Below are 25,861 nucleotides of genomic sequence, written 5' to 3' on the forward strand. Positions count from 1 at the left end.
AAATAACCCACAGTTTATTTTGTAATCACTGAAGTTGCTACAGATGGGTTTTCAATTTGATAGCTGAATTCTGAAAATTGAAAGAGAAAAAGGAAAAAGAAAACCGAATGGATGCAATAAAATGAACAAAGAATCACTACTGTATTTCTAATTCCACTGGAGAAAGAGGCTGACCTCGGTTGATCTGCAACAGCACACAGATAATAGGTCAAATTGTGTGTTTTAATACACGTATTTGTTTGCAATCAAAAATGTCCTATTACAAAGGCCAAAGGAATAAACTATACAATCTGCTTTTCATCCTATATCTCAAATCATGGACAGATTTCTTGCTTATGCTAGTAAGTAACCCTATCAGCCTCTTCCATAACCGTCATTGAAATCCCTTCTGAATCAATGTTGTACATGAAAAAAAGGCATTTCCTGGAACAAAGAATGTGAGCTGCCACTAGAGGACACAGAGGCCATACCAATTCCCATGGACATTTTCTAAAGATGTAAGCATATGCCCAGGTGATTAAGAGCTACAAGCTTTTGAAAAAGGGGGTTGGAAAAGAAGAAAAGAGACACATGTGCAAATTCCACAGTTCCCTAGCATTGTATATAGCAATGAAAATATTCAATGGACTCAGGAAGAGTCTGAAAAAATTAAATATCTTTTCATTTCCAGTACTGACTTAATCCAAATTTCATTTACCAAACCATGAAATATTTATACATTTTAACTTCTTTCCACCCTGGCCCTATTCTACCCTCTAAGATCAGTTATATGCATATCCTCTATTAATTATAAAACCAGGTCTGACTGTGTCCTATAAATCTCAGACACCCTGATAGGTGGTGTTGAGGAAAACAGGAAAATGCTGCTGTTTGATTGCCTTCCAGTGTTTTCTAATCGGCGTAGAAACTTCCCACTCTTTTGTAATGACTCATGGGCCAGCACTTTTCAAAACAACTTATAAGTATACAATTGATGGAAAAACAAAGCTAGAAGAAGCTCTTTAAAAATTAAATAATTTAATTCTTTGAGTTATTTTAGGATTTAGCCCAGCTTCTTTGATATTGCCAATGTCTTCTACGTGTTCATTTGCTACTTTTAAAAATCAGCAGGGATTTTAATGTGAATAGAGTGACTGTAGAATAAAAAATACATTTGTACAATTTCTCAGGCACTGATGTATGAAGTCAAGCACTAACCATAGCTTACTTAACTTGGTATTGGGGAAACAAAACAGTATTTTTTGTTTGTTTGTTTAAACCTATAGCATACAATTCTTTAAGTCGTTATTGTAAGTTTACATTATTACAACTTCCTCCCTAAAAGTAAATGTTACTCGAGAAAGATTGTTCAATTTGTGCATGTGATTGTTTTACACACAGTTATATTCAGTTACTTTCTACGGCCTACTAAGATTAATGCAGAAAGGACTTAAAATAAAACAGTCTCAGATGGACCAAACTAGCATTAGATAATTCCATTGACAAAGGAATTTCTTAGCCAAAGCTACCACAAGACTGGTCTTAAACACAGTGCCAGAAAATCCTAAATAAAGGGCACCTGGTATTATCATTCTAAATGAAGACTAAACCAAAACCTCTTTTGTCCAAATTTGTTTGCAGTACACAAGGTTTTGAAACCAAGTATTATTCAACTTTCTAAAACATTATTCTCTGAGGAGGGGGTTAATGGGGAAAAAAGGGGGACATCTGTAATACTTTCAACAATAAAATAAAATAAAGCATTAAGCTCTGGAATACATATTTTAAGTGGCAGGCCCAGCTTTTCTTAGAGTTAAGCTAAACTTTAATATGTAACTTTTTTCTTTCTCAAATAGCATATTTCAGATAGTACATGTTATCTGTCAGGAATCCTATTAAAAATCCTCATCTTCAATGGTTTAATTTCCTTTCTGCCTCAAATTTCAAAAAAGAACAAAGAATTAAAGCCTAAAATTGTAAGAAAAAAATGTTCAACCATTGAAACAACCTATTTTTCCCAAGGGTTTTTTTTTTATTGGTCTTGGGTTTCTGATCTGAAAATAATAAAATTCCCAAGATTTTTTTTTGCTCTTATTATATACTCTAAAATTGAAAAAATAAAATAAAATAAAAACAAAGCCCTGGCCAGGGAGCTCAGTTGGTTGGAATGTCGTCCTGGTGTGCCAAGGTTGCAGGTTTGATCCCTGGTCGGGGCACCAAAAATAAATAAAATAAAATGGAAAAATAATATTTTCCACATTTGGCCTATTCTTGTTAACTTTTGTGGGTTTTTCAAGAATTCTTTTCTTAAAAATGAAAGTGTTTAAAGTCTACTTTGTCTGAGGCATCCTCTAAAGTCGTTTTAAGAACTTGCTTCATGGACTAAGTAAAAAACAACTAAAAACGGCTTCACAATACATTCTGAAGCTGGAAAGATAAGGTGCTCTACAATGATAGAGTACCCAATTTCAAACTCAAATCAAATTCAGTCCTGAAGACTTCTTGGTATTAACACTGAACACTTTCCATTACAGAGATTATCCATTTAAATTCAGTTTACATTTACTATGCTCAGAAGCCCATCTCAATACCATTTGATAATTTATTTTAAATTAAATTTACAGATAATGTGTCCCTCTTTCCCCAGCGCTCAACTCTTAGGTCTGCACCCTCATCTTCCCCCTCTCCTCACAATGGAACTCCTACTAGAGACAGGTTCTGTGATCTTTACTAAGAAATAAAATCCACTCAGTTTCTTCACTAAAAGAAAGGAGTAAATTTTCTAACATGTAAAATAGTGTTCTGTTTACACTTTGAAATATGTTTAAAGTTAAATTTTAATCCAGTGCCATGTTAAAAACTTTTATCAATGGAATTATAAGAGAAAAAGCTAAAATGCACCAATACCTTTCTTAGGAGAAAGGTGTTTGAAGAAACAAAACAAACAAAAATAGAAAACACTCTAAGCAAAGGAGATGCTATTGCTTTAAACTTGATATGGATCAGGAATTTCTTTGGTCTAACCCTGAAAAAGTACAAATTACACACATCCCCACACTTTCAAAATATGCCAAATAATTATTTATTAATATAGGACGTACAGATCACAAAAGAGAGTGGTACAGAAGAGCTGGAAAAGAAGTCATCAGAATAAGCATGCAGATCAGTATTTGCAGAGGAATATACCAAAGCAAGTTTGAAAAGGCACATTCACACAGATAATGTCTATGAAAAAAAGACATCAGAAAAGCAGCCCCCGACCCCAAAGGCGCTGATTAAAATACAAAGATTTTCAATGTCAAAGAAGAGCTACTTTACAGGTAGGTAGGTAGGTAGCTACAGAAGTCTTGCTAAACCTTTGAGTATCACAAATGAAGGTAAGTTCTTGCTGCCAACAAAACCAGATGATCTTAATGACTGCACATCAAGATGCTTCAGGCCAGAGAGATTAAATTTAGTGGAGGGGACAAAAGCAGCCTAGTTGAAATTATATGCAGCAAGGACTCAAAGGATTAAATGTAATAATATGCAGAGAAATCAGGCAATGTTATTATCATTATCTACCTTCCATACAAAGAATTATAGCAAGAGTTAAAAGAGACAGTATCCCCTTCAGAGTTAAGTTAGGGTTTCTAACCTAATGTAGCAGTCTACTATGTTTTATTCTCTCTTCATCAGCCCACTTCCAATTTCTCCAACAAGAAGTACCTTTAACCCTCAAACTAAGAGAGCAAGAGATACTGTGGTCAACATGAGAATAAAGGAAAACCAAATTCCTTGAAGAAGTCCCTGCCATTTACCCTCTACAATACATCTATGCAGCAGTTTTGCTCAACAACAATATAGTGCATTGGTCAGACATCAACCCCTTTTAACAACCGCTCTAAAGGGATACTGCTTCTTTCTGACAAGTTTACAGATCAAAAGGAGGAAACAATCTGCTTTTAAGAATATCCTCAAACTGAAGAGACTTGGTTTGAACATTACAGGTTCCAAGCTGGGAATGTTCCAAACATACATAAAAGAACATGAGCACAGGGTATTATTTTAACAGGTCAGTCAGAACAAACTCAGTCAAAAAAACCAGCCTCCCTTCCCCAAATAAAATGGATTAAAAAAAAAAAAAAAAAGACATCCCAAACCCAGATTAGGCTCATCTAAAAAAGACATCTAGCTTGGCACTGTGAAAGAATATAAATTCACTTTCAGAAAAATAGCTTCTAATCAATAATTTCAGAGTCCAGAAGGCTAGTTTACCTTTCATGAGCTTTTAAAATAAAAATCAAATATTGTTGTTCAGAAAATGGAGCACTTCAATCAACTGCTGTGGCTCAAGCAGTTCATACAAAAAAGAAACAAATTCACTATATCAAACAAACAGCAGCAAAAAAAATATATAGGAAACCATCTGAGGAAAAGTACAAAAAAATGGAAGTAGACGGGGTACAAGGAGCTCTGCAGACAACCCACTGCACTTAAAAAATACCTCAGCAAGTAGCAATGCGAAACACATAATGTCTCTGGTCACTTGCTCCTGCCTTAGCACTCTGTTTAAGGATACCTCCAACATTTCAGTAGCCAAAGAACAGAGGCAATTTTGTTTTCTCACTACAAAAGTCATAATACTTTACAATTTCTGCCTGAATCTGTAAACTTGGAAGTGTTATCTGTCCCTCTCTAGTTAAAAAACAACAATGAACCCTTCATATACTTAATACATTTTCTAGAATAATACAGTAATACTGAGATATTTTTCATTATTAAAGGCCACAAAATAGGTTTATCTTTCTCTCTATATATATCAAATAACAAAACAAAATAAAAACTAGGACACTTGGGAATCTAGTTTTTATGACAAGAAATTAAACTAGAGAATAAACTGCTACATGAAACTCCATACAGAATTTTAAGAGGGCTTCCTTATAAGATATTCTCAAACATTTTATGAAAAAGTGAGTAGTTACCTTATTCTACCATCTACAGATCTGTTACAATTTAATACTTCCAATAATAGAGTTAACACTGAAAACTGTACCTGAATTCCACTACTCATGCCCTCCCCTTTGCCAGACGCTGGCACACAGGATATCCATACACATGCACTTTCCCTCTTCTTCTCTTGTAGGGATGTGGCAAACTGCAGTACAACTGGCTACACATTCTTACTTTATTGACCTAACAAGAGTCAGTTTCTGTAAACCAAACAGAATACTATATTGGCAGCTGTCAATATTGTATATAAACCCAAGAGAAGAAAAAAGGAGAGGGAAACACTGATCTCACTCTCAGAAATGACACTGCAAAAATCTTTATAAAAATTTCTGGCAATGTGGGGTTCATTTAGCAATGGGTTTTTATGTGCCTCTAACACCAAGTTGGTGTAAGATTTCAAAAATAAAAATATTTTATCTATCCAATCTAAGTTCCACAGTATTCGTGGTATCCATATACCCAAGTATCTGTAGACTCAAATTTAGCACTGCTTTAAGGGGACTGGTAACTAAGAGGTTAATTATTATAAATTAATAAAGGTTAAGAGCCAAAGCCTTACTATCTATAAATCAACACCCATCTTTGAAATCTATGTCACCATCACCACAGCAATCTCACCAATTCCTCACCTGCAGCAGGAGGATGCTGGCCACTAACTGTTGGTAAATCCAAAGAGCTATCAGACATGACATGCTTAAGATCTCCTCCCATATCAGCCAGTTTCATGTCAAACTGAACAGAGAGTGCATCTTCAGAGTCCTCCTTGCCAACACTGCTGCCACCAATGGAAGGGAGATCCAAGGACTTCACCGAGGCAGAGTCTTCTTTAGTGTGTCTGAAAGCCACTGCTTTCTCTCCCAGGGTTTTGTCCGAGTTTATGGAAGAAAATTTACTGGAGTGGAAGTCAGCAAAATCATCATCGCTTTTTCCTGAAGGAGTGTTCTCTTTCAGTTCTTCAGCACCTAGTCCAGATCCTTCCAGAGAAAGCTGTTTGAAGACATCGTATTTGGTAGACACAGCAGCTGAGTTCTGTCCACTCTTCACGGTATTGCTCGAGCTGCTAGTTAGAGGAACAGGACTAGTTTCCTCTTTGAGGGCATCATATTTGTCATCTGCCTTTTGCTCAGATGAAATAGAGCTATTACTGAAAGCCATAAAATCTGCAAAGTCATCCTGCTCCCCAACAGATGCTGGACTAGAATATTCCCCAAAAAGGTTGAATTCTCCAAAATCATCAGCCAAACTAGAAGATTTATTTAATGCCAATGCTGCTGTGGCTGCAGCAGATCCTGCCTGTGGTCGTGTAGAAACAGATTTTGATGCACTAAATGCAGCTGAAAAAGACAATGGTTTCTCACTGCTGCAAGTAACTGAGGAAAACATATCTAAATCTGCTAAGTTCAGAGGATTTTTCACTTGTGTTTGTTGTTTTTGTTGTACAGGTCCTGAGGGGAAGGCTGCTGGAAAAGTTTTGTCTTTTGTTGGTGGCTCTAATGGTGATACACTACCGGCAGTTTTAAAATCGGTGAAACCATCATCAGTCCCTGCAGATCTGAATTCTGCAAAATTTTCTCCTGAAAGAAAAAAACACAACCAAATATGTAAGAGCTGGAAACAACATGATGCGCAGCATATTAAATGACAAGCATACTTTTGTAAACTTTTCCCTGGCTGGCTTGACATAATTAACTACAGTTTAAACTCTATGAAATACCCCTTTAGGAACTACATATTTGTTTCCACATTGAAGGCTAGTGACAGAAAAATCAAAATCATACTGAAAGCACCTAACAGTATCATTTTCATTTGTTCCCCTTAGTATGAGAAGTCTCCTGGAGTCAGATCCTTCAGTTGGCCAAAAGCACTGCTTGCAGGACTTTTTCTCATGATGGCTGGCCAGCCAAGCACACAACAGAATAAAAAGCCAGTGCTGAAGAGAGTCATATGAAACAGTGGCCCTTTAAAGATAGAATGTGTTACATGGTGATCAATCAGAAAAAATATATCCCAGGTACCAATGAAATATTATGAAAACCCCTGCATCTAATACTTAGGATGCACAACACTTTGTTTAACTTGGCATGTTAAGCATATCGTTAGATACTAGGTGGTCTTGCTGAAATATATGGAGGCATTAATTTAAAGGCAACTTTAATAAAAATTTTTGAAAAAGTACCTATTTATTTACAAAGCATTCTGGCCCAGGGCACACTGTAAAGCAGCTTCCCCCTATACTCTCTAACATAGAAGATTAATTTAAAAAAAAAAAGTCTTGGGTTTTTCTTGAAATCAGCCATCTCACTGAACACTTATTTATTAAAATTCAAAGGGATTTGAATACACACCAACTCTATTATTAAAACTTTCAAAGGGTATAATTTAAACTTTGGCTTATACTGCGCTACTGTGAGGATGAGGTTCTGACAGAATTTTTTATTTATTTGTTAATAAAAATAGGTAATAGAGAAAGTAGGTAATAATGTATTTCTCATAAATATTTAAATAGATAGTTAAGATACGGATAAAAATCTGGATCCATACTTTTTATTAGGTTTTCAATTCTTTATTCCCATAGTAATGTTATCACTCATAGGTATGAGGTTGGGATGCAAATGATCTTAGTTTTCTAATGATGTCTGAGGTCTTCCACAAAATCCACTAGGTAATACCAGGTAATGAAAACCAGAGATAAGCCAAATATAAATATAGCTATACCAGCATCACCTGTTTAAAAATATAAGTGCCAAATAAATAAATAAAATAAAAATATAAGTGTCATTTCTGAAGAGTTATAAATTAAAATACAAGTTTTAATTTCCTCATCCACTTTTTAAATTCTATTTTCCCTAAAAATGAAATATAGAAGCATATGAATTATAAAAATATATTTAAAACTAAAATCCAATTCTTAAAATTGTCATTAATACAATATTGGCTTTAAATATACTGTGCATATAAAGTGATATATATGTTGATAGATCATATTAAAAAAGCATGGAAAATAATGGAAGCGAATTTTTCCTTCTGAGATACTTAGCCAATTCACCAGCATAATTCATTAACACAGAAAAATCTATTTATTATTATTAGGGAAGCTTTAGAAAGAGAAGAAAAGCATTCAAAATTCCCCTATTTTATGCTTGTAATATGTACCACCAATAAAACTATAGTCAATTTCACAAACTGACAGGAGAAGCAGATATAAAACAAAAAATCACCCTAGTACTTTAGGCAAGTATATTTCTGATAATATTTGTATTATTTCTGTAAATGAAAGGTAATAAGCAGCCAATTTTTGTCACAGCCAAAATTTTTGATGTGTTGCTTTGAAATATCTGTGAAATTGACAAGTTTTGCTTTGTTATTTTTAAAAAGAAATCACCACAGCAAACTAAACTTACTGATGAACTGTAAACTTTTCCATTAGAAATGTAAGCTGGGTGAAAGGGTTAAAAAGAAATAAAACTGGGTAGGATTACAAGTTCAAAAACAAGGAATTTGGAGGCAAATTAGTCTTTTGAAGTTTGCATATCAGAAAGTTCATTAAGCATATTACTTCATGGGTAGCTTTTCAATTAACTTCTGAATCCTCTTAAGTTTCCCTCTCTAGTTGTTACTTTTTAGGCCCTAAAAACATTTCAAAAGAGATCACTTTTTGTTAAAACTTCAGTGTCACTTATCTATATAAGACATATTCCTCATCAACTTTAATTATGGTTTAAACTGTAGGGTAGAACAAAGGAAATGTTATCAAACTCTGTCACTTAGTAATCCTAACAAACCCATAGCTCTGAACATAATACCATAAGCTTCTTCAGAAATTCTAAGATACTGACATACTTTGTCAGGCCAGTGTATTTTTTATTTTTTTAATCCTATCTGAGGACTTTTTTTTTTTTTTTTTTTCATTTATCTTCAGATAGAGCGGGAGGGAGAGAAGGAGGAAGAGAGAGAGAGACACATTGAGTGGATGCCCCAACCAGGGCCAGGGACAAACTGCAAGCAAGGAATGTGCCCTTAGCGGGAACTGAACCTGGGACTCTCTGGTCCGCAGGCCGATGCTTTAACCGCTGAGCCAAACCGGCCAGGGCTAATGCAAGTAGAATAAAATATGTCCTCCAAAAATGAACAAAATTGGCATTTCTGCTTGGAAGGCCCTAGAGTTCAAGCTAAGATAGGAATGAAAGCAAGCACACAAAAATGGCAACAACAATCCGGGATTCTGTTAATAAAGTACTATAAAAGCAGGACTAAGGTGCTGCTTACATTTTGGTGCCACCATTGTCCTTCCCAGGAATAACATACATATCATATGATCACTAAGACCACACTACACAAAGAACCCTGGTATTAAACCATGCTCCTTACTCCAAACTTGCCGTGGCCCAGGAATTGATGAAAACACTGCTAGGAGTAAATGACAAATTAACGAGCCAAAAGTTCCTCTAGGGTTTATCTTTGTATTCCTAGTACCTAATACAGGTAAGGAGGAAGAAATAGTTACTACATCCTAAAGGCGTGAATGAAACACAAGGAAACAGTTCTAGCATGTAATAAACTGAGCATTTTTAGAATAGATGTTTCCCTTTTTAGATATTTAAGCAGTATACTGTCTACTTTAACTTTCACATTTACTTATCTTTCCTATATTCTCCTCCCACACCCGACTCTCATCCCCATCTCCTAGGGCTAGGCAGAAGGGTGAGAACAAATGATTGTTGAAAGATATTCCAAATTTGAGCATTCAGTACACAAAAGTAGAAAGTGGTACTGTCCCCAGGAAGAAATCCTCAGTAGAGTACACAAAATTCATAGCATACACAGTTAAGCATTGAAGGACATAACTTGGCATATGGATATTATTAAAGCCTACACATCAGATTTATAGAATTTAACCACAAACATAACTTTTACCCTTTACATATATGGTTCTCACATTATCATTCTACATTTTTTTTATCCTCACCTGAGATTATGTTCATTGATTTTAGAGAGAGAAGAAGAGGGAGGGAGTGGGGGGGGGGGGGGACAAGAGTGAGCAAAAGAGAAATACTGATGCGAGAGAAAAACATCAATCAGTTGCCTGTCTTAAGTGTTCTAACTGGGGATCAAACCCACAACCTGCAGCTATGTGCCCTGACCAGGAATCAACCCTGCAACCTTTGGTGTATGGGACGATGTTCCAACCAACTGAGCCACCCTGTCAGGGCATATCATTCTATATTCCTTTCTACTCTATTTAAGCCCTTCTGTCAGACACAGAAACTACATATGCACAGTAAACCCTTTCACTTTATCCTATTAAATTTTAACCAATTTTAAAAAGTAAAAGACTGGTTGCTGCCTTTTGTACAATCCACAGATTGCTGCACTGCCAACAGTTTAAGTCTTGTGGAACATTAAAATAACCGAAAGTAGTCACAGCCCTCCATTTGATACAGAGTCTAATGTGGTTTGAAGGCTTCTGGAGAAAGGGAATACATTATCTTTAGAGGAAATTGCATCGATTTGGGGTTTGCCCTAAATTTTAGAAAATAATTTCCAATAACTAAACCACATTTTGCTTCCTTGTAATTTTGACACAGAAAAAAGAAGAAAATCCACACACAATAACATAAAGGCACATTCAGGAATGTCACTGAAAGAATCTTCAAAGATCTCTTTTATCAGAAGTTGAAACAATTTATTCATTTAAGGAATCAAAAACTTACCTGAAGATTTACTCTCTGTTGTCTGTTCAAGTTCTCTGAAAGCACTGTATTTATCACCAGGCTCTATGATGAAAAGATAGAAGCTCAAGTAAGGTTAGGAAAGTTGAGATCACAACTCAAGAATGTAAGACAGACTGGGTTAGCCAAACATACTTAACATGTGGTACAAGCATTTTATACATTTACCAAAAAAGGCCACCAACTAAAAACAAAGATTTACATTCACAGGTTCATGAATTCACGAACTACTTTTACCTCCAAAAGGAACAGTATTTTCAGAGGTCTTGTCAGCTGCAATTCCTTTAAACACAGCATATTTATCCATTGAGGCTGATGCTTTAGTTCCAGAAAGTGGCATCAACAAAGGGGCACTGAATGGGGAAAAAAAATACTTCTTAATGACTAGAACACTGAATCCTTCCCTTATCAAGCAGGAGCTTAGAATTAAAATGGCAAATAGATACCTAGCTAAAACGCATGCTCCCTGTTTTAAAAGATAGAAAATAATATATATATATATATATATATATATATGCAACAAATGACTAAAAACAAGATACTTTTTCTTGAAAAAAAAAAATTGAAACAACACCCAACCAATAGTTCTTCTCTTGATTGCTGTTGGATCCACACTGACCATCTCATCATCTCTTTGAGCCATAAAAACAACCAGAATGGCATTGGAAATAGATTATCATAGAATGATGACCCACTGCAGTTTTAACTTTAGGCCCATAAAAATGAACTGCTCCAAATAGGTACAGCAATTATTTTAAGGTAAATTATGTGAACCTTAATATAAATTAGTCCTAAAATGGGGTCAGAATGCAGAGGTGGAATAAATAGTTCAGATAAAAGTCTATATATGAAATGTTGTTCAAACCAAAATGCAAATTGTTCCTCTTCTGATCATATTGCGTTGCTTACTGGCAGAAGTTTACACATCTGATAGCAGCAGTAGAGTTAATACAATTTGCATTTTCGCAAGGATCCCATCAGTGCTCCAGAAGCTATCTTTGTAGCAAAGCAACAATCACTTCAAAATTAGATAAAGATACTTTTGCCTGTGGACATATTTCTCCCTGGATAGAAAAATAGTGTAATGAGTAGTATCTGTGTGGGCAATTCTTGGACCGGCTTAACATATGCCAGAAAATCACTGCCTCCTTCCCTCCCCCCCCTTTATCTAACACAGGCAGCTCCCAGGAAGAACCACCTTTACATATGAATGATTATATTCCACCACTGGTTTGTGTCACTCAATACCACATACTGCAAGTAATATAAATGGATTTCTATTGAGTTCTTTGCTCTGGAGCAAAAATCTTTCCATAGTCATTTAAATCTTCTTATCAGTGGCCTCCAAGCAAGGTAAAAAACCCAGCTCTTGCACACACATATTAATGGAAACCCACAGTGCTTTAGGGCTTAGTGCTATCAAATATTATAATTTCACATCACTACCACACAGCTGTTACATATTTGATCTTGACAAATAGGTCATCACCTATTGTTATAGGTGAATTTTTTAAAGTTCCATAAGTAAATGAAATACAACTCATTGAACAGAATGTTACCCAGGAATAAAGGTAATTAATGCTTTAGGAAAAGAAAAACACAAAGTTGAATGATCTATTTGTTTTTCATGACCTGCAACTTTAGCTATGGTCTTTTAAAGTCTATTGGTCAACTCTCTAAGTGTGACAGTTAATTGGATATTAGTTTAAAAATTATTTTCAGAATTGGAGAAAAAAATAGAGGATCTTCAGGATAATGAAGCAATGCTGACTAAACTCAACAAAATAAAATTCCATTTATGCTTTACAATCCCATAGGGCTGTGGTAGACAGTTTTACTCAGTTGTCCACCCTGCTAAATACACCCGTTTAAAAAGCAAAATAAAACTAAGCAACTCAAAATCCCTACACCTTAATCTTATTCTATCATCAGTGCCCTATGTCTGTCTTGGTTATTATATTAGGTTCCCCAGTGCCTGACACACACTAAGCTTTTTCTGAATGGATAAATGAATGATGTTGCTGTCTTCCAAATCCCCCTACACGCTGGCTCAAGAGCTACTTCTCCTTTGACTTTGACATCCAGTTCAACACCGAGTCCAACCAATTTCTCAGATACACACTTTTCAGTATCTGTAACTCTAAACCCAGGGTACCTCTCATCATCTCACAACAGGATTATCATGGCAGCTGAATTTATCCCATATACAGCAGCAAAAATCACTTTCATCATGGCACTTCTCAGTTCTAAAATGCTTTACAGATTATGTCACAAATCATAAGACATCCCACAGTTGGTGCTAGCCTTAACTAATGTCATTTTCCCCCAGACTAACAATACTCTCCACTACAGCATATTTCTAACTTTCCTTTCTTTCCTTTGTTATCTGTCATATAATGCCCATTTTCTGCTTAAAAATACCATCTAAAGTGGTGTCACCTAGGCTTAGCTATTCATATTGTGATTTAACAAATATTCTTTTAAAATAAACTCACAATATGGAATACAGAGTATCATAAACTAGGGAGTTCATTGTAAAAACATACATATACACATTTAAGGACTAATTCTTTTTATTTATTTATTTTCCTTTAACATGCTTTTATTTTATTTTTTAAAAATTTTACTTTATTTTTAATTTTATTTTTGTTACAGATGTTTCTCCTTTTTTACCCCATTGACACCCTCCTCCCCATCCCCCCCACCCCGTCCCTGGCTTTGTTGTCCATGTCAATTGGTTATGCATATATGCATATAAGTTCTGTGGTTTATCTCTTCTCTCCCCCACCACCCCCTTTTCTGAGGGTTGTCAGTCTGTACCCTACTTCCATGTTTCTGGGTCTACCCTATTCCTCAGACTGTTATCTTCATTATATTCCATAAATAAGTGAGATCATGTGGTATTTGTCTTTTTCTGCTTGGCTTGTTTCACTTAAAATAATACTTTCCAGGTCCCTCCATGTCGTCTCAAAGGATAAGAGATCTTTCTTTCTTACAGCTGCATAGTACTCCATTGTGTATATGTACCACAGATTTTTTTATCCATCCGTCTACTGATGGACACTTGGGCTGTTTCCAGATCTTAGCTATTATAAATAGTGCTGCTATGAACATGGGGGTACATCTATTGTTTCTGATTGGTGTTTCAGGCTTCTTAGGGTATATTCCTAAAAGTGGGATCACTGGGTCAAATGGAAGTTCAATTTTTAATTTTTTGAGGGAACACCATATTGTTTTCCATAGCGGCTGCACCAGTCTGCATTCCCACCAGCAGTGTATTAGAGACTCCTTTTCTCCACACCCTCGCCAACACTTGTTGTTTGATGATTTGTTGCTGGTGGTTAAGGACTAATTCTAAGAGAGTTTTATCAGATAATATACCCAGATAAAACTAAGCTTCTTGAGAGCAGGAACTGTGTTTTTTGCTTCCGTATCTCTAGTGTTTACCCCAATGTCTGGCATATAGCAGATGCTAATTAATGTTTCTGAATGAATAGGTAAACAATGATTGTGGATTCTTAGACATGAGCAAAATGTTTCTTAGACATGCAAGAAAAGTCAAATCAGAACTGAATAAAAAAAATCTGCAAATAATGGCTGTGTATGAAAGTAAATTATGACATGGAGATAATGCTTCATAAAACTGCTAATTCCCCACATATTTCAGGTCTGGCCACCATCTTAAAACTTTCTATACACCAATTTTAATTTTATCTACTTAGAGAGTTAATTTTCCAGAGGAATGAACCACCAATTTGATAACTTCAGTTTATGGCTCTCATACTACAACATAATCATCCAACAAATGTATTAATTCCATATCATGGGCTAAGTACTACATATACAGACATGAAAGATTGTCTTTAGGTACTTACAGCCTAGTGAGGGAAATAGTCAGGTAGCCCAGTAATTATAAACAGGGCAAGATATTCATAAGGTACCTTGACAGGAGAGAGGGAGGGGCCCTTAACTCATCTTGGAGGCAGGGACTGATCCAAAGTGGTTAGTAAAAACTTCCTACATTAGCCCTGGCCGGTTTGGCTCAGCGGTTAAAAGCGTCGGCTTGCGGTCCTGAGACACCCAGGTTCGGTTCCTGCTAGGGGCACGTACCTCAGTTGCAGTTTGTCCCCGGCTCTGGTCAGTCATGCGGGTGGCAGCCACTCGATGTGTTCCTTTCATGTCGATGTTTCTCTCTCTCTCTCTGTTCCTCTCTCTCCCTCCCACTCTACCTGAACAAAAAATGGAAAAATGTCCTCAGGTGAGGATTAAAAAAAAACCAAAAAAACTTCCTACATTAAACTGATTTTTGAAATGGAACTAGAATTACCCATAGAAAGAATTTCAATAGAAGGACATGGAATGTTAAAAGGCCAGAAGCTGGAAAGAGCATGGTGAGTCTGAAGTCATGTTGGCATGGCTGAAATACGAGCTGTTGGGAAATGGCAAGAGTTGAGAGAGTAGGCAGGAGCAAGATCACACATATAATTTTTAAAAAATATATATATTTTATATATATTTTTTTTTTAAGAGAGAGAGGAAGGGAGAGAGATAGAAACATTGATGTGAGAGAGAAATATTGATTGGCTGGCTGCCTTCTGCATGCCCACTACTAGGGATCAAGCCAGCAGCCCGGGTTGGTTCCCTGACCGGAAATCGAACTGAGACCTGTCAGTCCACAGGATGATGCTCAATCCACTGAGCCATACCAGCTGGACCACACATGGCATTTTTTTCCATGCCAAGCAGAGCTGACAGAGTTGATGGTGGTAAAGGAGAGAGGAGGAAGCCAAAAATAAATAACATGTTTCTGATCTGTTGACTGGATACCAATGACATGGTTCACCAAAGAAGAAAATGATGAATTAGCACATTTTTATTTAGCTTTAAGTAGGAAAACAACGACTTTACGCAGGTGATTTAAGATGCCTTGCCTCATTCAGATATGTTCTAGACAGCAGTAGAACATTTTGTTCAAAGAAAAAGATATGAGAAAGAAATATTATTCTGTATCTATCAGGTTAATAATACATATGCTGGTATAGTGGGCCTGGAAATCCCAGTACTTTAAAGTCACATCCTTTTTGTGTTTTTTCTATGTGGCATTTATATGTATTTGATATGTTCTTAAAATCAGAGTAATTCTTTCTCTAATTTGTAATTCTCTATAATGCCTATCTTTCAGTTCTTGTTACAGTGTATATGCAAGAAGTGTTAACTGATAAACAATCAATTAGTTAAAATGGAAAAGATGAGTGGAATTGTACAAATAGAAACAGAAAACAAATGGAACATGTATTCTGAAAAAAACCAGGTTTCTGTTCCAAAAAATAACCTGAAGAAATTCATACTGCTTAATCAAATTCTAGTATGTTCCACTCTGTGGAAGAAGTATCTAAATACTTTTTCAAAATGTTGGAATGGTGTTGAGAACATACTGAATCAGTTACTGTACCTACGAGTTAAGCTAGTATATAAAACATCAGAGATATGACTGTGCAGCTGTCGATATGTAAAGAAAAATACGAAGGCCTAAAAGCCACTGATCTTAACTTAAGTACAAGAGAGACATGAATAATCATATAGTGTTCTGAATTATGATTTCTGAAGAAAATCAATAGAACACTTATTGAAAAAAATATCAAATTGTGTGTTCCAGACTAAAAAACTTTTCAACAGTTAAAGATTTGGGACTAATACAAGAATATGAAGTCATCACTGCATAAACACACTCAGCTATAATAAATCAGGTTAAGCACACTCAGCTATAATAAATCAGGTTAAGCACAAGTCAAATATTGGCAAGCAGGTATACACCAGGAGAAAATGGTAGGAGTTGAAGTTTAATGTGGACAAAAGTTTGAAGAGCAAAACTATGAATAAAGAGGGATTAATCAGGAAAATCATGAGAGTAAAGTTCTTAATTCTCTTACTTACACTTAGGCTTCCCATCGTGGATGTCTCTTTCTCAATTATTAAGTACAATGTTAACTATAGTTAACTCTTTTGTACCTGTTTCCATGCTGGGAATTATTTGTTTTTGAAGACGCAGGCAACTCTTGGAAATCACTGAATGAGTCATCAAGGGATCCTGACTTGGAAGCATCTTGAAAATCTTGGAAGTCGTCTTCTTCTGGTTTTACCACCTAGGTTTAAGAGGACATTTAAATAGAAAGCATAAAATTAATAAAACAGTAAAGAACAAATTTCCAAATGACTATCTTTTAAATCTCTGCATTTAGGTACAACTACCTAATTTTAGAAGAACATCCTTTAGATAAAACATCAACTCCAGTGCTTAATTAAGGCAGGAATCGTGTCTTACATCTTTAGATACTCTCATGTACAAATGGTAAAAGACTGATTTAAAGGGCTAAACCATACAATTTTATTTATTTATTTATTTATTTTTTGTTAATCCTCACTCAAGGATATTTTTTCCATTGATTTTGAGAGAGAGTGGCAGAGAGGAAGGGGGAGAAGGAGGGAGGGAGAGAGGGGAGAGAGGAAGAGAGAGAGAGAGAGAGAGAGGGAGAGAGGGAGAGAGAGAGAGAGGGAGGGAGGGGGAGAGAGTGGGGGGGGGAGAGAGACACATCGACGTGTCTCACATTGATTGGTTGCTTCCCGCATGTGCCCTGACCTGGAATAGGAATCGAACCCATAACCTTTAAACACTGAGCCACACTGACCAGGGCTAAACTATACAATTTTAAAATAGCTAAATCATTTGACAGATTACTGAGAACCTGTCATATTTAAAAAAACATTCTATACATTTGTAAATTTAACAAGTGATATAAGCTTGTTATAATCCATTACTGTATAAAGTTAACAGTGAACCTGAGTCCTAATCCCATGCTCTAGAAGTGAGAACTGTTAACAGCTCATTTGTTTTATAAAAAATGAGCTTATACTGTTCTGCATTAAAAAAAAAAGTAATTATATGACATGGATATCTTTTCAATGCAGTATATATAGATCTATCTCATTCATTTTAACTATAAACTGTATGGATAAACCAAAATTTATATAACCTTTCTTTTCCTGATGGAAATTTAGCTATTTCTAATATTTTACTCCAACAAACAATGCTACAACAAATATCCTTTGGTATCTGTGCTAATTCAAATTACTATTTCTGTGGCATAGATTCCTAAGAATGTGACTGCTAGGTCAGAAGATACAGACATTTAGAATTTCACTAGCTACAGTATTAACAAACCTCCATTCCAAAAAGGCTGTACCAATAAACCCTTTTCCCTATGTTTTCATTGATACTAAATATTATGTTTTTAAAAATTTTGCTAATCTAAGAAAATAAACTGAAGCATTTTAATTTCAGGTTTAACAGCTTCCTTAAAAGATACAGCCTACGAATTTAATTAACTTTATTAGCCTTGATGTTTAAAATATATATACTATAAAGAACTATAAACTGTTAGCCAAAATTCAAGTATCTTAAGGCTTAACAAATTGCTTCATGTTTTTAAATTTTGTATTGTTTGAATACTGTTTAATTTTCCCCTCCAGAGTCAATAATAATCCCACAATCCTCTCTGCATCTCTGGAAAAAAATTTGCCCAGATTCCTTTCAGGGATTATTTGGAATATGCAGTTTCTACATTTACCTGATTTGCAGAGTAAGTTGGCATGAAGCCACTGGAAGCCTGGGCTGCAGCTCCCCCTACTGGTCCAACAAGGTTAATGCCCATGACTGGCTGTCCAAGGTTGAGGGGCATGGAGCCTGCATGGCCTGAAGGCATTCCAGTTGGTTGACTCACTGCAGTAGGCAAAGTCATAGGAAAGCCACTTAAAGTTGGAACAGGAGCCGCTGGGAACTGGTTTAAAGCATCAGGACTCATGGCAGGAACACCCCTCTACAAAGGAGGAAAATGGAAACATTTTAGTGGGCTGTAAACCACATACAATCTAAATCTGGCAAAGACAGCCCAAAATGTAAAATCTGTAGCTTTGGAATAATTCTACTCTTAACTCTCCCAAAACTCATGAATTTGGTACAAGAAAATGAGTTACAAGGTTAATGCAAACTTAATATTTAGCAAAGAAATGGCCAACACATATCAATTCTGACATTTTCACTCTCTGACAAGTTTGGTTAATTTACTATAATCAAACAAATCATGATTACATATATTACAAATGGTTTTGTAATAAGAGAGAAATTACTATCAGATGGAGAATACTTTATCTATATATAAGGAATTTTAAATAAAGACTTGAAAGGACAGAGAGTAACTTCATCTATTACTAACTTTCAAGTTCAGAAGGGATATAGTCACGCCAGAGGATGTTAGTATATTAAACAGTTTTTAAACAAAGGAATATTTTGCTAGTATGCACTTCATATAAACTATATATTTTTGAAGTACTGTATCTTGAAAATAGTAAAAACTCGAATGTATAAGGAATTCTATGAGGTTGTAGTCACAAAGGATTCATATTCTTCCAACTCATATTGAAAAGTTATTTGCTCTAATTTAACAAATAATGTGTACCTGTGTTACTGCTATCATGGCAAGAACAGTATAAAGTTCTTCTTTAGTAAGTTTGCCTGGTGTAGTTCGATTAGCTAAGGCCCATATCTGTCCAAGAGTTTCCCTGGGAAGTCCAGATGACATCAGAATGGGATAAAGTTTTACAGTATCTATTCCAGTTGGAGTCATTGTGGTTTCTAAGATTTTCTTATAGGCATCTATTAAAGGAAAGGCCAGATTAGAAACATAAATGTATTACAACTGATTAATTTTTTGGTCATTGTTGCTTATACGAGAATAATCTTAAATCAAACTGCTTTAATAGAACTAAAGCCATGTCAGGTTTGAATTGCTATACAGATATTCAAGTGGAAATATAAAGCAGACAACTGGGGTCTGGTGCTTAGAAGAGAGGTTGGAGCTTGGTCCTAAAGATGAAGATTTGGGACTAACGGTAAGAGAATGTCTTATACTTTATTAGAAGATAGTAACACCAATAAGATGATGGTACACATAGATGCTTTGGACTTGAAAAGAGAAGTTGTACAGTAAATGATGGTGGACTTGAAAACAGCGGTTGGGAGCGAGAATCATACCAATACCACCTTTTTCCTGCCCCGATGAATTACAGGCTGAGAGAGAAAACATCACTGGGTAAGATGCTATGGAACAGAGCCTTCAGAGAAAAATATAAGTTCAGTTAAGGCAAGAAAGCAGAAAAAAGGAAGGGATTATTGGGGGCATTTTCACAATAAAATAGGGTTTCCGAAGGACAAAGTAAAAAAGGCTGTTAGAGATACGGTTGCCATAAAATATACAGGATATCAATATTTCATGGGACATACTTATACTGAATAGTTTTTTGCTATTTGAAATTCAAATTTAACTGGATGGGTTGTATGCTTATTTGCTAAATCTGGCAACCCTAGTTAGAGGAATTTTGGAGACTGACAGTGGGTAGGGCTAAGGTAGATAGGGGGGAAAAGTCCAAATGCTGTTTGTTTGTTTGGCTTGAAGACAGGGGGGAAAAAGAAAAGAGACAAATTGTCTAATGGACCAGTGGAAAAAAACCTATTACTTTTATGTACAACTAAAGTTACATATCAGTTTGGGAAATTAGCCTTTTGATTTGTAATTATGTGATTATATTGTAAAGTAGACAATACTGGTTTCTTCCAAAAAGAAGTTCAGCTATTGGGATTCTGCATGAGTTTTATTTAATCAAGTGTAGAACAACTTTAGTGTATAACCAATCTAGAATACTAAAGATCTGATACAAGTTACCTTTAGTTTACAAGGGGTTGGCAAAGTAGAGCAAAGTTAATGTTACAATTTATTTACACTGATTAACATATTCTGCTATAATACTCATTATTCTATGCACATCAACCATGGCTTAAACAGACTTTTTCATCAACTGAATAGTGTTACAAAATGTACATCTTAGTAAATATTTTTGGCTTTACAGTAATGACATACTTAAAGAAAAATGTAAATATCATCTTCTAGTGTAGAAAAAGATGCCACTTGGTCTTTTATTTCATATACTACCACATGACAAAAAAAAGTCGTAGAAATATTTTTAAAAATATAAACTAATCACCAAGAGTTCAGAAAATTGAATCACACATATTAGTACTCTTGATAAGTTAATAAGCTATAAATGTTTGATAGTGTCTTTTAGAACATCATAAATCAAAGTTTTTAGAATTAAAAGTATATGATGGTATCCTTTTGTAGTTCATAAGCACGATGACTGGGTGGGTGTTCATGGTCTTGTATGAAATGTGCCTCCCACAAACCTTGTTATGCCTTTGGCACATCACCCGTCTGACATAAGAAAAATATAAAATAAAAGTATATGATGGTCAATAAAACATTAAAGCAAAAACATTTCTTCTTTATTTATATAGTTACTTCATATATCAGGCAGCCTTAAGAAACACTAGATCTATTTAATTTTCTTTGCTCTCTCAGAAAAAAACAAACAAGAAAAAAGTTATAATTCCTTCTGCATGTTTTGTAACCACAACAGTAACTACTTACAACTACATTTACAACATTTAAAGCAAAATATCCAGATGGGAATTCTGGACAAAGAAGCTTTTATTACCTGGAACCAAACTCTCATTGTAAATCCAAGGAGGCATTCTGGGCTGAACAGGATCTTGTGAGGGAAATACACCCACACCTAGAAGAAGATAAGGAACATTACCTAACATTTATAATGGTCCATGTAGAAAACAGGGGAATCACAATGAGTCATGTTTTTTTATAAAAAGAGCACAGTCACCAATACAACTAAAAAAAAGTCACCAATACAACTAAAATATGTGGTTTCCAAACTCCTATACATTAACTGTGTCCTAAGGAGTCTACTGAAAAAAAACAAACAAAAAAATCCTAAGATGCACCAAATCAATATTCTGAATCATACGAGACTTGCATAATTTCACATGCACTACAAATTAGAGAAAAAAACTCCACAATACTCAGTGGTTTAAAATTATATATGTAAAAATAATGTAGTGCCCACGTTTTACAAAGTCTGATTTTTTTTTTTTTACCTGAATATGACACTGCTGCTTTAAATGTGCAGGATTTTTTATTTTGTCCAGTAAAATATCCCCCAAAAGTTTACCTTCTGGACTGCCCACATTGTAATTCATCTCTGCAAGCTGAGCTTAGAAAAATTTGATCTTTTAGGGAGCAGTGTGTCTGATTTACTATATTCTCATTGGTGACTTTTCCAGTTAAATTTGAACTTTTCAACCTTTACGGAAGAACACAAAGTGCAAGTGGGGAAGAGTTTTTATAAAATAAATTTCAGAAATGATTCTGATTTAAAAAAAGGAATAACTATATTGAAAGAATTCAGAGTAAAATCATAGGGGTTAATTGGAGAAAGAAATGCGTTAAACCTATTTTAAGCAAAATTTTGATTAGCAAAATCAAGCAGCATTCATTTTAAGATTAATGCTTAAGGTGTTAGCATTTGAGCGGCATTTGGTTAAAGAAACTTTTTGCTGAATATTTCATGAGCTCACCACTCTCTTCAATGGGCAGGTTTTGGTCTGAAGTCTTTTCTGCCTCTGCAGTAGTGGTACCACTTACACGTCCATCCACAGCACCCCTGATACTGGCCGTTAAACTGGGATGGTTCCTACTGGAACCTGGGCCTTGGGCTCTGTGCCCAACTTCAGAAGTATTTAATTTAATTTGTTCCTGCCCAGGTGTATTTATATCACAAGATACTAGGAGCTTCTCCTCCAAAGAAGGGCCTAAACAAACAGCATGAAGGATTATTTGCAAATTACTAATTTTTCAATCATCCATTTCCATCCCCAGATTCTAAAGGGAAGACCCTGCCACATATAATGTAAATTTTGAAATAATTCAATTACTATACATTTTTATAGGACTTGAGAGTTACAGATTTTAAATCTACTTTGATGCTCGAGAATTCTAAAACAACAGTTAGAATGGCATAGTGGAAGGAGTACTACCTTAGAAATGTGGTGACCTACACAAGATATGGACACTTCCACTAAATGCAGGTGAGACTCTCAACCAGTAACATCAATTCTGGGTCTGTTTTGCCTCTGTCAATGGAGAAAGGGTGGACTAACTACTTATAAGCTAAAGATCCCTCTCAGCACTACTCTATGTCTCAAGACATGGTGTGTAAGTGCCCCAACCCCCATTATTTCACAAGTGATAAAACTGTGATAGAGACATGTTTAAAGATTTGCCTGAGGACAAACTGACAGCAAATAAAGAACCTGAACAAGAGAGAGCACTTTCTAAAGCAGCTTTCCCTATCTCATTACTCTTATGAAAATGATGTTAGTGATTTTCCCAAACAAGGGTAATCTTCTGAGGAAATCAGTTTGTTTTTAAAATTCTAAAGAGGTTTAAATAGTGCCTAATTTAGGAGCAAGAGTTTTAAATAATTTCTCTGGAAAGTAAGGCCCATAGAAATTAAAAATCTAGATTCTTATTTTGGTGAATTTCAATAGTACTCATATATTCAGGGACATGTTTCTTTGCCAATATCACTGTATTATTCAACTTATATAAGAGAAATGAATAGGCCTAGATTATCTTAAGAATACTTTAATATTCTAGGAGTTACCTGCTCTCTGTACATTGTATGAGGCTGAAGCAGTAGAGAAATAAGGAATTTGTCCAGGGACACCATGTAAGGCAAAAGACACTGGAATCTGACCTGGAGGGAGAGGCTGTGCTCCAGCCTTCTGTGTATGCAACTGGCCAAGTGGGGTGGTGGGATGGAAAGACTGAAAAGGCTGGGAAGTGGAAGAAGGCCCACATGTGGGAACTTCAACAGGCCCCTGCATAAAGTCACTGAATTCTTCTTCATCAAGAAAGGCAGGTGATGGGGAGACAGTTTTAGAATGAGATGATGTGGGATAATCTGCAAAATGGAAAATGGTAATGAAACACAGATAAATGAAAATCAACAGGGAGAAAGAAATTAAGATGTAGTACAATTCCAAAGGAATATACTGAAACATGAATAGTGCAGGTGAACAAGAAATAACAAGTAACAACAGTCAAATGGGATTTTACAATGAATGCAAAACACTTTGATGTCTATTTATACACAATTTGTCTTCTTAAAAAGAGGTTTTATAACTATTTTGCATTTGATTCAAAAACAGAAAAATGTAAAACTCAAAATTTCTTTCCTCTTTTATTAAGTTAGTACTAATTTTCCCCCAAGACCACTAATAATTTACAAAGTGGTGATTACTTTTTAAACTCAAGTGATCTGTTTATCTGGATAATACTTTTTTCAAATAAATATACATCAGAAATAAGAAAACCTACCAAATGCTGCTGAAGACATTTTGGGCAGATATAAACTCTGATGATTAAATTTCATTATGCCAGTAAAGAACACTGTATGATACATACTTATAATTTTTGATATATCACATCTAATCCATACACTTTGCATAGTTCACATTTCAGTAAAGTTACCATGTGAGGAGTGAAAATTACAAAAGACAACAAGAACATTAAACACATTGATTGCCAAGGTGATATTTTTTTGTGAAAAGCATCAAAATTGGGACACCATAAAGTGCTGTGTCAAACAACTCAACAGTCAATTTAAGAAAGGAAATCTCAACTGAGGACTATTTTTACTTTGACTCTAAAGAATACAAACATCACTGTGGCTTTTTAGTGTTAAACGTGAGATTCACTCGTGTAATAAACCTTCTCTAACAGGGACTACATTTAAGAGGAGGCTCATTAACAATACTATTATTGCCATATTTTTAACTACTTTGTATTGCTTTAATATTTACTGAAGTCTAATGTCACAAGGGGCCATCTTTTTTAATTTATTTATTTTATTTAGTTAGTTAATTTTTTAATCCTCACCCGAGGACATTTTTCCATATTTTGTTCAGATAGAGTGGGAGGGAGAGGGAATAAAATGGGAGGGAGAGAGAAACATCGATGGGAAAGGAACACATTGAGTGGCTGCCACCCGCACAACCCAACCAGGGCCAGGGACAAACCGCAACCAAGGTACATGCCCTTAGTGGGAACCGAACCCGGGTCTCTCTGGACCGCAGGCCAACGCTCTAACTGCTGAGCCAAACCAGCCAGGGTGGGGGCCATCTTTTTTTAAAAAAGGGCTCTCTTCTGAAAAATGTGGATGACATGCTTCTCTTTTGGACATTTCTCTCTCTCTCTTTTTTGTTAATCCTTATCCGAGGACATTTTTTGCATTTATCTTCAGATAGAGAGGGAGCAAGAGAGGGGGGAAGAGAGAGAGAAACATAGATGTGAGAGAGACACATTGACTGGTTGCCACCCACACAACCCCAACCGGAGCCTGGGACAAACTGCAACCAAGGTACATGCCCTTAGCGGGAACCGAACCCGGGACTCTCCGGTCCGTGGGCTGACGCTCTAACTGCTAAGCCAAACTGGCCAGGGCTGGACATTTCTCTTTTAGATCTGTGAAACAAACCTGAAAGCATTGAAAGTTCTATGAAAGATGCAAATTGAGTATACAAAATTATTGTCTTAATTAATTTTGTTGAAAAAAGAAAACAGCCTGCCATAACGAATTCCAATTCTCCCAATAATGGTTACTGAGAGTATAATTTAAATTCTCATTTTGGGTTCTCAGACCAGTACTGGTGGAAAACAGTAGTAACGAAAAACTGAGAGCTACTACATTTTTTAAATGGACCTATTTATTGAGGCTGCAAAAGCTAAACCAGTGTTTCTTTGCATTTGACTGGAATTATGTTAATTCTATATGATATATATTTTGGCTTATAAACTCCTGCAGCTCTATATATGATTAATAAGAAGTAGAAAAATTGTATGGTTGATACAATTTGTATGTTTAATATTTTAAGATAAACAGACTATGGGGAGAAATGAAAAAATGCCTTTGGTGGTAAAAATGCTGGAAAATTTACATAATTTAGGCCTAAATTTAAGACTAACTGGAGAAGCTCTGAAAATTCCTTGGGAATTTCTGAATGTCTAAGCATGAAACAGTTAACTAGAAATAGCTAACTGCATGCATGTTGATTAAACTCCCAAGATTATTTGAGTAACAAAATACCAATTTATTATTTCACAATGAGGTTGTTAAACGACATCAGGTTGTCCAAA

At 35.4% G+C, this 25,861-nt stretch overlaps 1 protein-coding gene and 1 non-coding gene across 4 annotated transcripts in view; one reads left to right on the forward strand and one right to left on the reverse strand.

The window, feature by feature from the left end:
• SYNRG (synergin gamma) overlaps nucleotides 1–25,861 on the reverse strand; it is a 60,538-nt gene that overhangs the window by 17,947 nt on the left and 16,730 nt on the right. The window contains exons 6-14 of one of the 3 annotated variants that reach the window (XM_036267958.1): nucleotides 23,328–23,627; nucleotides 22,240–22,473; nucleotides 21,306–21,383; nucleotides 19,214–19,410; nucleotides 18,326–18,574; nucleotides 16,710–16,843; nucleotides 10,938–11,053; nucleotides 10,683–10,745; nucleotides 5,601–6,545 (exon numbers count right to left, since the gene is read on the reverse strand). In XM_036267958.1, the coding sequence (XP_036123851.1) occupies nucleotides 5,601–6,545; nucleotides 10,683–10,745; nucleotides 10,938–11,053; nucleotides 16,710–16,843; nucleotides 18,326–18,574; nucleotides 19,214–19,410; nucleotides 21,306–21,383; nucleotides 22,240–22,473; nucleotides 23,328–23,627 (2,316 nt within the window). The remainder of the gene's footprint in view (nucleotides 1–5,600; nucleotides 6,546–10,682; nucleotides 10,746–10,937; nucleotides 11,054–16,709; nucleotides 16,844–18,325; nucleotides 18,575–19,213; nucleotides 19,411–21,305; nucleotides 21,384–22,239; nucleotides 22,474–23,327; nucleotides 23,628–25,861) is intronic. The other 2 variants (XM_036267959.1, XM_036267960.1) reach the window with 2 other exon arrangements.
• LOC118635167 lies at nucleotides 20,921–21,028 on the forward strand. The gene has a single exon (XR_004960500.1). It is a non-coding gene; the product is annotated as a small nucleolar RNA U13 (small nucleolar RNA).

This window comes from Molossus molossus, unplaced genomic scaffold (genome assembly GCF_014108415.1).
Source record: "Molossus molossus isolate mMolMol1 unplaced genomic scaffold, mMolMol1.p scaffold_m16_p_19, whole genome shotgun sequence".
Taxonomy (NCBI): domain Eukaryota; kingdom Metazoa; phylum Chordata; class Mammalia; order Chiroptera; family Molossidae; genus Molossus; species Molossus molossus.